General features: G+C 54.0%; 1 protein-coding gene across 4 annotated transcripts in view; it reads right to left on the bottom strand.

The window, feature by feature from the left end:
* Positions 1-14216, bottom strand: part of RANBP3 (RAN binding protein 3) — a 21782-nt gene extending 7566 nt beyond the window's left edge. The window contains exons 1-12 of one of the 4 annotated variants that reach the window (XM_083483879.1): positions 14108-14216; positions 11305-11360; positions 8195-8368; positions 5482-5518; positions 4643-4729; positions 3092-3163; positions 2918-2983; positions 2545-2637; positions 1318-1424; positions 964-1053; positions 361-464; positions 114-192 (exon numbers count right to left, since the gene is read on the bottom strand). In XM_083483879.1, coding sequence (XP_083340005.1) covers positions 114-192; positions 361-464; positions 964-1053; positions 1318-1424; positions 2545-2637; positions 2918-2983; positions 3092-3163; positions 4643-4729; positions 5482-5518; positions 8195-8368; positions 11305-11360; positions 14108-14147 — 1005 coding nt within the window. In that variant the 5' untranslated portion in view covers positions 14148-14216. Of the gene's footprint in view, positions 1-113; positions 193-360; positions 465-963; positions 1054-1317; positions 1425-2544; positions 2638-2917; positions 2984-3091; positions 3164-4642; positions 4730-5481; positions 5519-8194; positions 8369-11304; positions 11361-12510; positions 12631-14107 lie in introns of those variants that run through there. The other 3 variants (XM_083483880.1, XM_083483881.1, XM_083483882.1) reach the window with 3 other exon arrangements.

The raw sequence follows: 14216 nt of genomic DNA, 5'->3' as shown, positions 1-14216 counted from the left end.
GCAAAAAGCGACATATAGAAATGCAACGAAGAGGAAGGCAAACAGGCGGTCAGTGGCCTCGCAGGGATGTTGTTCTCTGTCTCTGGACTCGGGAAGAAGGGAGGCGGACTCACCAAGACTCTCTCGCTCATGTTCTGGCCAAACACAAACTTGTTACTGGGGGCCTCCGCGCTGTGCGTCGAGTTTTCTATGCTGCAGGAAAAAGAGGAACACTCTGTTTTTCCCCTGCGACAGCGACACGGCGGACTCGCTGCCCTCTCGGCGCAGAGGAAGGAGAGAAGGCCTGGGGTTCGAGGCTGCTGCAGAACCCAAGGAGAGGGAGGGAAGGGGAGGGGGAATCGTTGGCGGTCTCTTCCCCACCTGGAGCTGATGTACTGGAGGAAGTAGTTTGTGGCCAGAGGTGCCTCCGAGTTGGGGAGCCGGGAGTTCTGTGCGTCGACGGCGCCGTCGGCCTCGTCCCCTAGCTGGGATGGAGACGGGAAGCAGTGAGACGCACCGAGATTTGGGGGGCGGGGAGGGCTGAGGAAGGCCGTCGCCGCTCTCTAGCTCAGTTTATTACAGGAAAGCAGTTTCTACACGTGCCGTAGGGGGAAGTGGGGGGGGGCAGATGGGAAGGGAGCCCGCCGAGGAAAACGCTGGCCCGAAACTTTGTGGGACATCTTTGGGAGAAGAAAAGGCTCTGGAAGAAACCCGACACAAATCTGGAGTCCCCAAGGATGACGCCTTGCACGGCTCCTTCCGGCAGCCAAGCAGGTGCCAAAAACATCTTGCTCAGCGAGGGGGTTCTTGTCGTCTGGGCAGCCCGGGACTCCCAGACCCACTGCCCAGGCTTGAACCCCAGGAGGTCCCACTTCAGTGCCTCTCACACAGCTATTTGGCTTTACTCGCTTGTCTCTCAGGACAGACGGGTGCCAACAATATGTCCACCCTGCCTATCGCATCGACTATCAAATTGACACGTACCTTCACACGGTCCCTTAGGTTCTGCCCAAACACAAAGGACTGTGGCGTGTTCTGGTCTGCCTTCTCTGTCTCCGAGGTGCTGTTGGACTCCTTAAGCAACGCACAAAAACACACGGTTGCAAAGCACCACCAAAACAGCTAAAAGCAGACGTTCCGGGGGAGATACTGGCCTAAAAAGTGTGTCTTTGGGAGCCAGGGAATGCCTGGACTGAGGGAGCCCCCTGTATTCCTGCAGCGAGGGTGCCCCCCAACACCACAAGCCAACCATCAAATTGCAGAATAAAAACCCAGGACTGGCAGACGAGGCCCACGCCCTCCCTTCCGCCAACACCTCAGGGCTCCCGACAGACTCACCTTCTCCTCTGTGTCGGGGCTTTTGGGCACGGCGTTCGTTGCGGATTCCGACACGGCGGCCACGGGGTCCGGAGGGATGCTCACGCCGTTGGTCCCGCTGCTTGGAACTGCGGAGGAGAAAACGCCAGGTTTAAAAGCACGCAAGGAGCCCCCGCTTTGTTCTTGCAAGAGCCCTTATTTCTCGGCGGCGGTTTTGTTGGTTTTTAAAAGCGGGGCAGAATCGCAAGGGCTCAAGCAGAGCCCGGCTGCGGGATCAGGCCCGTCTCGCCCAGCGTCCTGGTGCTCCGAGGGGAAGTCCAAAAGAGGGACCTACATCCATGACCCATTTTTACCACAAAGCAAAATCAATACAGTCGTACCTTGGATTCCAAACACCTTGTAAGTTGAACATTTTGGCTCCTGAATACCACAAACCCAGAAGTGACTGTTCCGGTTTGCGCACTCTTTTCGGAAGCCGAATGTCCAGAGCTTCCTGCAGCCAATCGGAAGCTGCTCTTTGGTTTGCAAACGTTTTGGAAGTTGAACGGATTTTCAGAACGAATTCCGTCTGACCTCCGAGGTACGACTGTATTTGGATGGGTTTGGTTCCATTAGCACAAGGAGTTTGGCTTGTGCGACAGAAATCTCCCTTTGCCCTGGAGGGTTGGGGGAAACCCCAGAACACATTTTGGGTGTATGTGGTGGCGGTGATTGAGTTCCTTTGAGCTAACAGAGTGGGCCCCTGCTTCGGGGGCTTCCCTTTGGGGTCTCTGTTTGGGTAAAAAGTCAAGGACCCCTGGCGGTTAAGACCAGTCCAAGGTGAATATGGGGTTGCAGTGCTCATCTCGCTTCAGGCTGAGGGAGCCGGCATTTGTCTGAAGGCAGTTTTTGGTGTTATGTGGCCAGCAGGACTAAACCACTTAATGGGACACCGTGACGGAAACCAGAGCTCACGGAAACGCTGTTTACCTTCCTGCCGCAGCGGTACCCATATATCTACTTGCACTGGTATGCTTTCGAACTGTTAGGTTGGCAGGAGCTGGGACAGAGCTCACCCCATCGCAGGGATTCGAACTGCCAACCTCCTGGCAAGCCCAAGAGGCTCAGTGGTTTAGACCCCAGCGCCATCCCGGTTGCCCAGGATGCTGGGCTTTGATGGAGACCCTCTTCCTTGCCAGAAACAAGGCTGCTCACGGACCCAGGAAGCAAGTCTGTCTGCTCCCTCCCGCGCCCGGGGGAGTCACTTGCCTGTTTGCGAGAAAGCCTTTGGCTGGGGGGCTTGTAATACTGCCGGGCGCAGGACGCTTCTCTGCTGTTCCTTCGGTTTCTGGCTGGGGACCCCTGCGGGGGGGAGGAGAAGAGAAGAAAGGATTCCCTTGGGCCTTGCGCAGAGATGAAGGAGGGGATTCCCCCCCCCAAGCCCGGTCCAAAGCTCGCCAGCAGCCCCTAAGCTGGACGCCCTCCTAATGTTTTGGACGCCAACTTCTTATAAGACGCCCCCTATTTTGGGGGACTCCGATTTAAAAAAATGGAGGAAAGGTGGAATATTAACATAATCATACAAGCAGCAAATACGCCCCCGTTTTCCCAGTGCCCTCGGGTAAAAAAACTTGTTCCTTACCTGCGCTGGGCGCCTGGCCATGGATAAGAGTGGGAGGCTTCAACCTGAATCCAGTGCTTTTTTCCTCTGGAATGAAAAATGGAAAACATTGCCCTCTCTCTCTCCCACTTCCAAAACTGGGAGGGGGTGGGGAGGCGGGGCGGGGGGGGGGAGCAGCCCAGCCGAGACCCTCACCTGGCTCAGAGTCGGAGTTCCCCGCCGAAGGCTCGCATAAGCTCGATGGCATGAAGACATTGTTCTTTGTCACTGGAAGAGAGAGAGGGTGAGAGAGGATGCTCAGAGCCTGGGGGGCAGTGCCCCCCCATTTTGCTGCCCGCCCCCAGAGAATCAGCATAAGGGGGCAGTAAGTGTGGAAGCTAGGAGAGAGCTGAGTTCGAATCCCCACCCCAACTTCTTTTTTAAAGAGTATGTTTCCTTTTTTGAATGCTTTATTGATTGAAAACATTATAACAGAAATGTACAATAGACGTTATAGACAAAATGAGAAACAAAAAATACACAATTATTAATTTTTAAACTAATACTTGCTTTGTACACCAATTTGCGATTAAATTTGACAAGACCTCCGATCTTCCCCACGTTCCCAAATTGAATTCCTTAAATGCGTGCTTAAACTTTACTTTCTCTGTGTTATTTCACTATAAATTTTACTTTCTAAAATTATCCTATTTACGCACCGAAGCTCAATCAAAACCTGCCAAGGATTGATCTTTTGACAATGTTCTTTAACATAGACTCTGTATATATCCCACTCTCTGATAAATTTTTCATCTGTAACGTTCTCTTAGCAACTCAGCGTACTCTATTTTATTTTGCCAGTCTAATTTGGATGGGATATCCTCTCCCTTCCAGCCTTTGGCGATTAGAATTCCAGCAGCGACTGTAACAGACATAAAGACTCTCCTGAACTTTTACGGGGATTTCATTAGCCTTAATTCAGGTTTTTAAGGGAAAGAGCATTTAGAGTATTTTGCTCTATAAGACTCCCTTTTCCCCTCCTAAAATGTAAGGGGGAATGCGTGTGCGTCTTACGGAGCGAATGCAGGCTGCGCAGCTATCCCAGAAGCCAGAACAGCAAGAGGGATTGCTGCTTTCACTGCGCAGCGATCCCTCTTGCTGTTCTGGCTTCTGAGATTCAGAATATTTTCTTTCTTGTTTTCCTCCTCCAAAAACTAGGTGCGTCTTGTGGTCTGGTGCGTCTTATAGAGCGAAAAATATGGTATGTTTCCAGCTGTCCCTGGAAAGGTTAGAGGACAAGACACGCAGCTCCTTTCTAAGCAATTTCTACGAAATGGGAGGGTGTATTTTCCCTGGTGCTGAGTAAAGACCCCCTGTTGCAGTTAAGAGAGAAACAGCTTGTGTGTGTGAAAACAATACTGAGCAGTATCCCCAACCAGGACACAACTTGCTCCCCACAACAAGCATATGTAAAAACAGAAGACAAGTTTTGCTGGATGAGGCCACCAGCCCATCTGCCCCAGAGCCGTTCCATTTCTCACTTAATTTGCTCACACCCTTTCTCCATTGCTAGATAGACAGTGAATGGGCAATTTATGTCACAGCCGTCCTTTCTGTTATCAGCCCAGAACAAATCCTGGAGCCCAGAGCTGTGTTTCCTGGCAGCCAGACCCATTCCCAGATCTACCTCCCCTTCCGCTCCTAGCTGAAGCGCATTGCAAGAAAAAGGCCGCAAGCCCCCTGAGAAAATAAACCGCCCCCCTTTACCTGACTGCGAAGGCGGGAACTGTGTGAGGGAAGAGGTCCTTTCGCGCTTGACGGGGGGGCAGTAGCTCCCATCCTCTCGGTCGGACTCTGGGGGGAAGGAGAGAGAGAAAGGGAGGGTGAAAGGGAAGCCCACCTCGTGTCGTCTCAGCCTTCGGGGTTGAAACCCAACTAGCAGGAGGGACCACCTGGAAGCAGGCTTTGAAAACAGATGGGCACTCCTCTGATGGCTGTGTCTTCCATGCCGGCCCTGCCATGAGAAAGAGCGGGGCAGCTGCCTCAGGCGGCAGAAACTGAGGGACGAGGAGTGGCCAGAGTTGTCACTGCCGTGCGGCCTGCCCTATGCCTGCTACGGTGTCTTCCCACCAGTTTCCGAGTAAGATTCAACTACTAGCCCTGGGAGAGGGTGCCTTCTGGTCCTCAGGCGGCAAAACGTCTTGAGTGGGCCCGAAGGAAGGGGGCGTCTGTGGTCCCCCAAGTGCTGCTGGCCTCTGACCCCCAGTAGCCTCTGCCGGCCAGCGTGGCTGTCGCTCACAGCTCTCCCTCTCTGATCCCTTGTCTGGCCCTCCCCTGGAACCCACCACCTCCCTCTCACGCCCAACATGAGAGCCGGCTCCACCACTGCCAGGAGTTTTTTTTACTTGTGGGAGCAAATCCCTTGGCCGGAACGGCGGGAATGAAATAAGCCCCTGCACCCTGGCCGGCGACGCAAACATGTTGGCCTTCCACACAACCCATCCCGACAGTGTCTCTTTCTGGCACAGGGGGATCATCACCCCGAGAATGGGAATTCGGGGCGCCTCTGGACTGGCTCTAGGCAGCGGACACGAAGTCTCCCTCACCTTCCCCGTCTTCTGGACTTGACCCATCTGCTGACCTCTGTAACAAATATATATACACGCGTGTAAGAGTTAGATTTCATCGTCCTCTCTCTCTCTCTCACACACACACACACACGATTATTGGGAATCCAAGCCCTGGCAAATTGCCCACCTTGAAAACAACTCACGTGAGTGAAAAGGACCCAGGGGTCAAAGTGCCTAAGACAACTTCGTTGCTGTTTGGTCCATTTTAGTTTACAGTGGTTCTGTGGTTCCCGAACAAATCGGCTCCCGAACGCGGCAAACCCGGAAGCAAGTGTTCTGGTCTACAAACATTTTTCGGAAGCCAAACGTCCAATGTGGCTTCCAATTGGCTGCAGGACGGAAGCCGCAACTCGGTTTCCGAACGGTTCCAGGAGTCGAACGGACTCCCAGGACAGATTAAGTTCGAGAGCCAAAGTAGCACTTTGTATGCAGATATGGCAGCTAAGAAGGTCCCACAGGTCTACTCGAGTGTCTGGATTTAGCACACTCCAAGCTTACTTTTCAATTGTTTAAGTTAAAAAGAAAAGGATAGAAGCAACTGTTTTAATTCAGGGCGCGGGACTCTTTGTGATGACAGGCGCAGGCATTCTTTCCCTGCTTTCCTAAGGACGCAGGAAGTCATAGAATTGTCCTCTCCAACTCTGCAATTCTACAATTCTTTGACCCAAAGGATCCTGTGGTCAAACCTTCTGCAGTGCAGGAATTGCAGCTGAGAAGCCCATCGCCTTCCTCTGCCAAAGACCTGTTACTGCCAGCGAGTTCTTCCTAATGTTTAGCACAGCTGGACAACCGTGAAAACCTTTTTTTTAAAAGAAAACACTTTTTTTTCTGTATTTCAGCCCCCCCCCCTGAAAGCTATTCGATGCTATTAAAAATTCAATTAAAAATAAGTAAAAAATGGCCAAAATCACAGAACAGGAGAGCAAGTTTGGGAGCTGCACCCAAGGATGGAAGAGGAGGAGGAAGGAGGGAATCGGAGGGAAGGAGAACTTCAGGCGCCAAGAAATGGGAAATCGGTGGCCCTCCAAAGGTTGCTGCGTTCCCAGTTCTCGGCTGGGTGCCCTGGTCCCCAGTGGCCAGTCTGGGAGGGCCAGCCTGGGGGGCGGATTGATTTTAAAACACTGCCAAGGCTGCAGCGCTGCCCCAGATTAAGCGGCGAGGGTGCTGTCTTCGCTTCATTTTCCAAATCCCGACACTTCCCAAAACGGCAGGCGTCCCCTGCCAACCCCCAGCCCAAAGATATGCTGCGGAGACATAACCCTGAAGCACCTTCCTCTCCCTCGCCACCCCCTCCAAGAACTGCTATTTCCCTTCCATTGAAGGGCACTGGCTCAGGGGCGCAGAGGTCGCCCAAGGCCCCGGCGGCATATCCAGGCATGGCTGGCAAACGAAGACCCCCGCCTGAAACCCTGGAATGCCGCCGGATGCCAGTCAGAGTGGGCAACGCAGAGCTAGGCTTCAAATCCCCACTTGGTCATGAAGTCAAGTTGCAGCCTCTTCACCTCCTTTGCAAGGCTGTTGTAGGGAGAATGGAGGTGGGGTGTGTGAACCATGTACTCCTTGGAGAAAGAGGTGGGAGATGAATGCAGAGAATGAGCTCTTCTTCTGCTGACCTGCTTAAGAAAGCCGGAGGGCCCAGCCAGAGGGAGGTGCCCGCTGCCAGCCTGGCACCCAGAGATCTCCACGCGGTTGCAATCAGATCTGTGCCAGTCGCAAAACGGGGCCTGGCATCTGAGGGGTTTCGAACACAGGACAGGACCACCACTCCTGACCTGGAAACATCCCATGCTCCCCCCTCACCCCCCCCAAAGTATGGGTTCCTGCATCATGTTGGGCGCTTCAGACAAAGGGCAGAATAAAAACACAAATAATACCACCCCTTTTGTATTTCTGACCCTCCCCCCCTTTGCCTTGGAGCTCGTGGGGCATCTGTTAGCCGTTTGAAACCTCTAAAAACAGGAGTGCATCCTTGGCACACTCAAGGGCGACAGACACCCTGTTTCGTTCCCTCCCTTACCAAGCACACCTTTGCCCGCCCCCATCCCAGAATTTCCACCGAATGCACACCCAGCCCAATCTCGGAACTCCTGTTCCAGCCTGCGCTTGACCCTCCCAAGGCCCACACAGCGGACGGCCACCCTCACCCCCGGATACAGGGCAAAGGAGGCCTGGTTCCATGTCTCCAGGCCGGGCTGGCCACGCTTGTGCCCTCCGGGCGCTCCTGGAGACCAACTGCCAGCAGGGCCAATGGTCAGGCCCAAGAGCAGATGAAAAACCAGAGGCTTTGGGAGGGCATCCGATTCCTTGGCTGTGGGGATCACGCCTCTCTCTGGGACGGCTTCCTGTCTCCTGAACTGTGACAATTTGGCCAGCCTACTGTACAAGGAACCACACTGATTGCACGGCCCCCTTTTTTGCCTCCAAAAGCTGCCCCCTTGGGGGAGTGGGGCCTCGGGCTGCGGAAACTAGGAGAAACTGTGTCCTCTTCTCTCAGCGCTGCTGAAATTTGGGAGGGAGAAACCAAAGCTCAGGGAAGGCATTTTGTGCCGCTGCAGACAAGTTAAACTGCAAGGCTGGGTCATATATATTTAAGCGCAGAGAAAACGTGTGCTTTGGAGAGGGGGGAGAAACAGAACTCAAGAGAGAGTTTCCGTGGAAGGCCTTTCCGGCCAGCTTTTCCAAGACTTACCCTCGCCAGTCCGGGCCGAACCGGAAGAATGCGGGAATCGGCCCCTGGGGGGGCGGGAGCCTCAAAGTTGCACCCCCCTGGTGACTTGGGGTGACCCGCAGGCCGGCGAGGAGGCTCTGCTTCTCCCGGGGGGTCCTCGCCTGAGTCCGACACCCCTTTTTGCTCTGCAAGGGACTGGGGGCAAAGGAGAAGAAGAGCCCTTCAGTGCCAGGCAATGGAAGGAGGGAGGAGTCCATTGGGAGCCGGGCATCACCGCCAGCATCACGGTCCCACAGCGTCAAGGCCCCACGGCATCTCCTGTGTTTGGGGGGCTGGGTTTGGTTCTTGGGGCCAGCGGGCCTCCTGGGGTCCTGCTGTCTCCCATTAACGACCCCCCCTTGAAAAAGAGAGATGAGACCCCAAGGAATCTTTCAGGCCTTATTTACGGGTATCGGCAGCAGGGTGCTCTGGCTAGTTGTGCTTCCACTACCGACTGCTGCATTTAAGCTGTGGTTCCTGAATGGCAGGGGGTTGGACTGGATGACCCCTGGGGTCCCCTCAGAGCAGTTTACAAAACAACAACAACAAACCAGTACAGTGGTACCTCGGTTCTCAAACATAATCTGTTCCGGAAGACCATTTGACTTCCGAAACGTTCAAAAACTGTTGGCACACTCAGTCTGCACACAGAAGCCGTTCGAAAACAGAAGCATTTACTTCTGGGTTTTTGGCATTCGGGTTCCAAAACGTTCGTCAAGGGAGACGTTTGAGAACAGAGGGACCGCTGTACTAAGAAACAATAATTGGCAGGAAAGCCAAAAGTCCTTAAACTGCCACTGATCTCTTTGCAAGGCTGCAGCAACAGACACGGACCTTTCCAAGCTGCTTTCACGGGTCTAGGTTGGGACTGTTTTCCCAGGCGCCTCCTCCCCTGAACTATACGGCCTGAACATGCAAGGCTCTTCCTAGGTCCTTCGGAAAGGCAGAGTATGCGGAATTCGCGCTTTACTATCCTCCTGCCACGTGCAACGACCTTGCAGAGCAGGCTTTGTCTCTGGCATGAATAACACCCATGCGCTGGATAGATTATCACGGCTACGTCACACATCCAGAGCGCCTAAAGAAAATGATATAGCCAGGCACTTATAAGAAGATCAGCCTGTCCCTGCCTGGGGGCTCACAATCGAACACGGGGAAAACAGAACTGCAGCAAAGGCTGGTGGCTTCAAAACTGAACACCCCTTCCGATAAAACACCACATTGCCAAGCTATTCAAAACACAACTTTTCTGTAGGAGTGGCTGAAGGGAAGTCAGCCTTAAAACCGCCTTAGACGAAAACACACAGACAAAATAATAATATTAAGACTCAGCTCTATGGGCCAGGTACATTTCCACTCCAATTTGACAGAGAAAGCACGCAATTCTCAAGTCCGGCAGAAGCCAGCGGATTCTCAGGGCAGCAGAGGCCACCGTGTTTCAACAAACGCCACGGGGCGGAAAACCCAATGGCAAAAAGGAGTTGCAAAGCCGCTGCAAAGAAATCAGAGCCCCCGCCCAAACAATTTTTAATCCACCCATCTTATGAGTTTCTCATGTCGCCGACTTGCCTACAACTAAATCAGCACATGGGTAAAACGAATGGTGGCTCGCAAAACAAGGGGGACGTGCCCCTTTGGGCTTTAAGATCCAGGCCAAGGTAGCTTCCTCAGCCTGAGGGCTGCCTTCCCTTCCCAGGGGCTAGAGGCAAAATTGGGCAGCGGAGCGTCTGGCACAAGCAGCAGTTACCTTTGTACAGTAGGCTAGATTTTACGCACCTTTGTGCATGTCCGCCCCAGGATCCGGCCGGCCGAGAGGCGCCGTCAGAATCTAAAGACACACCCCAGCCAGCCCCCCACCAAAAGAAAAGGTGCAAAGGGTGAGGAGGGGTGTGTAGTTTGGGGACAGCACCAAAGGCCACATTCTCCCTCACCCCTGCTCAAGATATGGGGGGGTCTCCGGAGTCAGGCTCGCTGGCAGCCTTCCTTACATCACTTTGGGTGCCAGGCAAAACCGTCTCTCTATAGCTGGGCCTTCGTATTTCTGCGGCCTTCTCACGGCTTTGGCAGGACAGGGGGTTATTGGTTTCCTTTTTGTTCCGTTATGTATTTTGCATTTTTTCGTTGTGCACTGCCCTGGGACCTCCGGAGGAAGGGCGGTGGGCAAACTGAGCAAGCAAATGAAATAAAAACGAAGGAGATGGTGCGCACACAGGCGTGTTGCGGCAGACGTAAATCATAGAAGGCGCGACGCCCTCCCCCTTTTGCGAGGAGCTTTTTATCAAAGGTCTGCATTAAACTACGTCAAACTTTTATTCGTTCTAATGAAAAGAAACCTGCCTCCCCATTTAAGGAGGACCTTTCTAAGTGATTGAGGAAACCCCCCCCCAACAGTCCCCCCCCCCTGGTCACACTGGGGCTGAAGTCCAACCAAGTCTGGAGAGCACAGACAACACTGACCCTCTCAAATTTACAGTCGATTCTTCGGCTGAGTCCAAGTGGGGGCGTTTTGTTCTTCCCAACTGAACTAACTGATCCAGTCGAGTCCTAACTCTCTCACCATCAACCACACGCCCCCCAAGAGACCTTTGGGGTCCAGTCAGGAGCTCCCAGCCTCCCTCACAGGGGCCTTCGGAAGAAAACAGCGGAAAGGGGAAGGGAAAAGAGGCGTGCCACTTTGAGCTCCTTGGACCAAAGGGGGGATATAAATCAGGGGAATAAATAAGGGAGGCATGCCCAGCGTTTGACTAACATGGGATGCACACACCCCACTGTTGTCATAGGATTGTCTGCCCTGCAGGACGTAAACATGAAGACGTTAGCAGGGGGAGACCTGCAAACCTTTCCTTTTCTGCACAGAAACCTTGCTGTCTTGCACCCCATCTCCTTGGCGCCTTCCCAAAGCAGGGATTTCTGAATGTGGGCGCAAGGACCCTTTAGTCCCCAGGGGCTGAGGAACTACAGCCACCCGCAGCCAGCCCTGTCGCTGTCCAGGGACGATGGCAGCAAGCGGAGAGCCAAGGGTTCCCCGAACCCAGCTTCCCAAGAAGGGGTGCCTGTCCCTCTCAGCCCCTCGCCAAGCCCCGGCTCCTTACCTTCTGTGCCTTTTCCTTCTGAAACACAAAGACAGGGGGGGCGATGGCTGGCTTTTCTGCAGAGAGACCAAAAGCGGAAAGGCACTCGGGTTAACTGAGAGCGCACAGCCCGCGGCTGTCTTCACAAATGCGCAACAAGGCTCCGCCCATGCTCAGAGGCACTCTCGCCTCCCGGAATTTATTCTGCCTGAACCAGGCTTGGTTTCCCCTTTCCCTGCCTGGCTCAGTTCTCTCTGCCTCGGCTGATCCTCTCCTGCCCAGCCTAAAATACCTACCTGCACCAATATGCGCTAGACACAAATATATATGGGAGCAGGAGGGGGCGGCTGTTCTTAATCTGGTCTGCTCCTCAGCCCAAGCTCCCTCTGCCTATGCTCAGAGGCGCTGCTACCTCTCAACATCTACCATGCAATAGATATTTATGTGAACCGCCTTGAGACCTTCGGGTTTAGGGCAGTATAGAAATTTATTATTATTATTATTAATAATAATAATAATAATAATATCATTCCCTTGCCGTTTATCTCCATGAGGAAACAGAGGGCAGGCTCCTCCTCCTCCCAACAAGCCCAGGCGCTCTGCCCATGCTCAGAGGTCCTGCTGCCTCTCATCCTAAAGCGAGAGTCCACTTGCTGGTGCCCCTCTGCCCATGCTCAGAGGCACGGCTCCCCTTCTGCAGCCCTCCCTCCGCCGTTTAACCCTTGGCCCGCCTCCCCTGGTGCAAGCACTCTGCCCATGCTCAGAGGCACGGCTGCCTCTCAACACCCATCACTCCCTTCTTTCACGAGGAAACGGAGGGGCGGGCCACACGCCAGGCTCCTCCTCCTCCTCCCAACAAGCCCAGGCGCTCTGCCCATGCTCAGAGGTCCTGCTGCCTCTCCTGCTAAGCGGGACTCCACTTGCTGGCGCCCCTCTGCCCATGCTCAGAGGCACGGCTGCCTCTCAGCATCCACCATTCCCTTCTTTCACGAAGGCTCCTCCTCACAAGCCCCGGCGCTCTGCCCATGCTCAGAGGCGCCCTCTCCCCGCCGGCCAGGCCGCTCCCTTTGTCCGGCCGGGCCGCGCCCTCCCGGGCCGGGCCTGGCGGGGCTGGGCGGCTTCTCCCTCCTCGGGCCGGGCGGGCGGCTTCTCCCTCCTGGGCCGCCCCCTCCGCCCCGGGCCCCGCCGCCCTCGCCCCTCGCCGCCTCCCCCCCCCCGTCCGCCTACCTTCGTTAGCCAGGTCCGCCATTTTCCTTCCTCAGCCACTCCCCACAATGCCCCGCGCCCAGCCCGGGCAAAAGAGCCGCTCTGCCCGGCCGGGGAGGCGCGCGGGGAGCGGGGGCGCATGCGCGGCGCGGGGGAGGAGGAGGAGGCGCCGGGGCAACGGCCCGCCTCCTCGGGGGCGCAGGCGCAGAAGGGCCTCAGAGAGGCGCCGCCCCCGAACGCCCCAAAGGCGGTACTGTAATAATAATAATAATAATAATAATAATAATAATAATAATAATAATAATAATAATAATAATAATAATAATAATAATAATAATACCCCGCCCTCCCCAGCCAAGGCCGGGCTCAGAGCGGCTTACAAGCAATAATAAAAACAAGTTGAATGATTACAACTTAAAAACAAAATTAAAATACAACATTAAAATATTAAAATGTAGCCACATCGCAGGAGGAGAAGGAAAGGAAAAAAGAAAGAGAGGGAGGGAGGGAATCAAATTGGCTCCAAGCCAAAGGCCAGGCGGAACAACTCTGTCTTCCAGGCCCTGCGGAAAGAGATCAGATCCTGCAGGGCCCTGGTCTCATGAGGCAGAGTGTTCCACCAGACCGGAGCCAGTGTTGAAAAGGCCCTGGCTCTGGTTGAAGCCAATCTAACTTCCTTAGGGCCTGGGACCTCTAGGGTGTTGCTATTCATGGACCTTAAGGTCCTCCGTTGGGCATACCAGGAGAGACAGCCCCATAGGTACGAGGGCTTGAAAGGTCAAAAGCAGCACCTTAAACCTGACCCTGTCCTCCACCGGGAGCCGGGAGCACTGGGTGAATATGCTCCCATGGCAGAGACCCCGTGAGGAGCCTCGCTGCAGCATTCTGCACCCGCTGGAGCTTCTGGGTCAGCTTCAAGGGCAGCCCCGCGTAGAGCAAATTACAGGAGTCAAGCCTTAGTTATTAATGCTGCTAGTCCTTATGATAAAGACTAATAGTACCGAACCCCCAAAAACTGTGTTATTAGAAATTCGTAAATGGAGTTTAATTGATGTTTAATAAAGTTGTTGTTGTTGTTTAGTCGTTTAGTCGTGTCCGCCTTTTCGTGACCCCCTGGACCAGAGCACGCCAGGCCCTCCTGTCTTCCACTGCCTCCCCAGTTTGGTCAGACTCATGCTGGTAGCTTCGAGAACACTGTCCCACCATCTCGTCCTCCGTCGTCCCCTTCTCCTTGCGCCCTCCATCTTTCCCAACATCAGGGTCTTTTCCAGGGAGTCTTCTCTTCTCATGAGGTGGCCAAAGTCTTGGAGCCTCGGCTTCACGATCTGTCCTTCCAGTGAGCACTCAGGGCTGATTTCCTTAAGAATTGATAGGTTGGATCTTCTTGCAGTCCATGGGACTCTCAAGAGTCTCCTCCAGCACCAGAATTCAAAAGCATCCATTCTTCAATAATAAAGTTAATTTGAATTAAAAGAAAGAAATGTTCAGCCTCTCATCTACCTCCCCAGCCAGCGAACCACTTCACTGTGTCTGAAAACATCTTGATCACAATAATAATAATAATAATTCATTAATTAAATTCCTATCAACCAGCCGGATTTTAATAATCCTCACCTACCTCCCCAGCCAGCGACCCACTTCACTGTTTCCCAAAACATCCAGGGGGCTGCCCCTCTCCTCACGCACAGTGCCTCCAGCTCATCCCCCTCCTCTGGGCGTCTGGGGCA

The sequence above is a fragment of the Podarcis liolepis genome, assembly GCF_965112155.1.
Source record: "Podarcis liolepis genome assembly, chromosome: 18".
NCBI lineage: Eukaryota > Metazoa > Chordata > Lepidosauria > Squamata > Lacertidae > Podarcis > Podarcis liolepis.
This window is presented reverse-complemented; position numbering and strand designations above follow the sequence as displayed.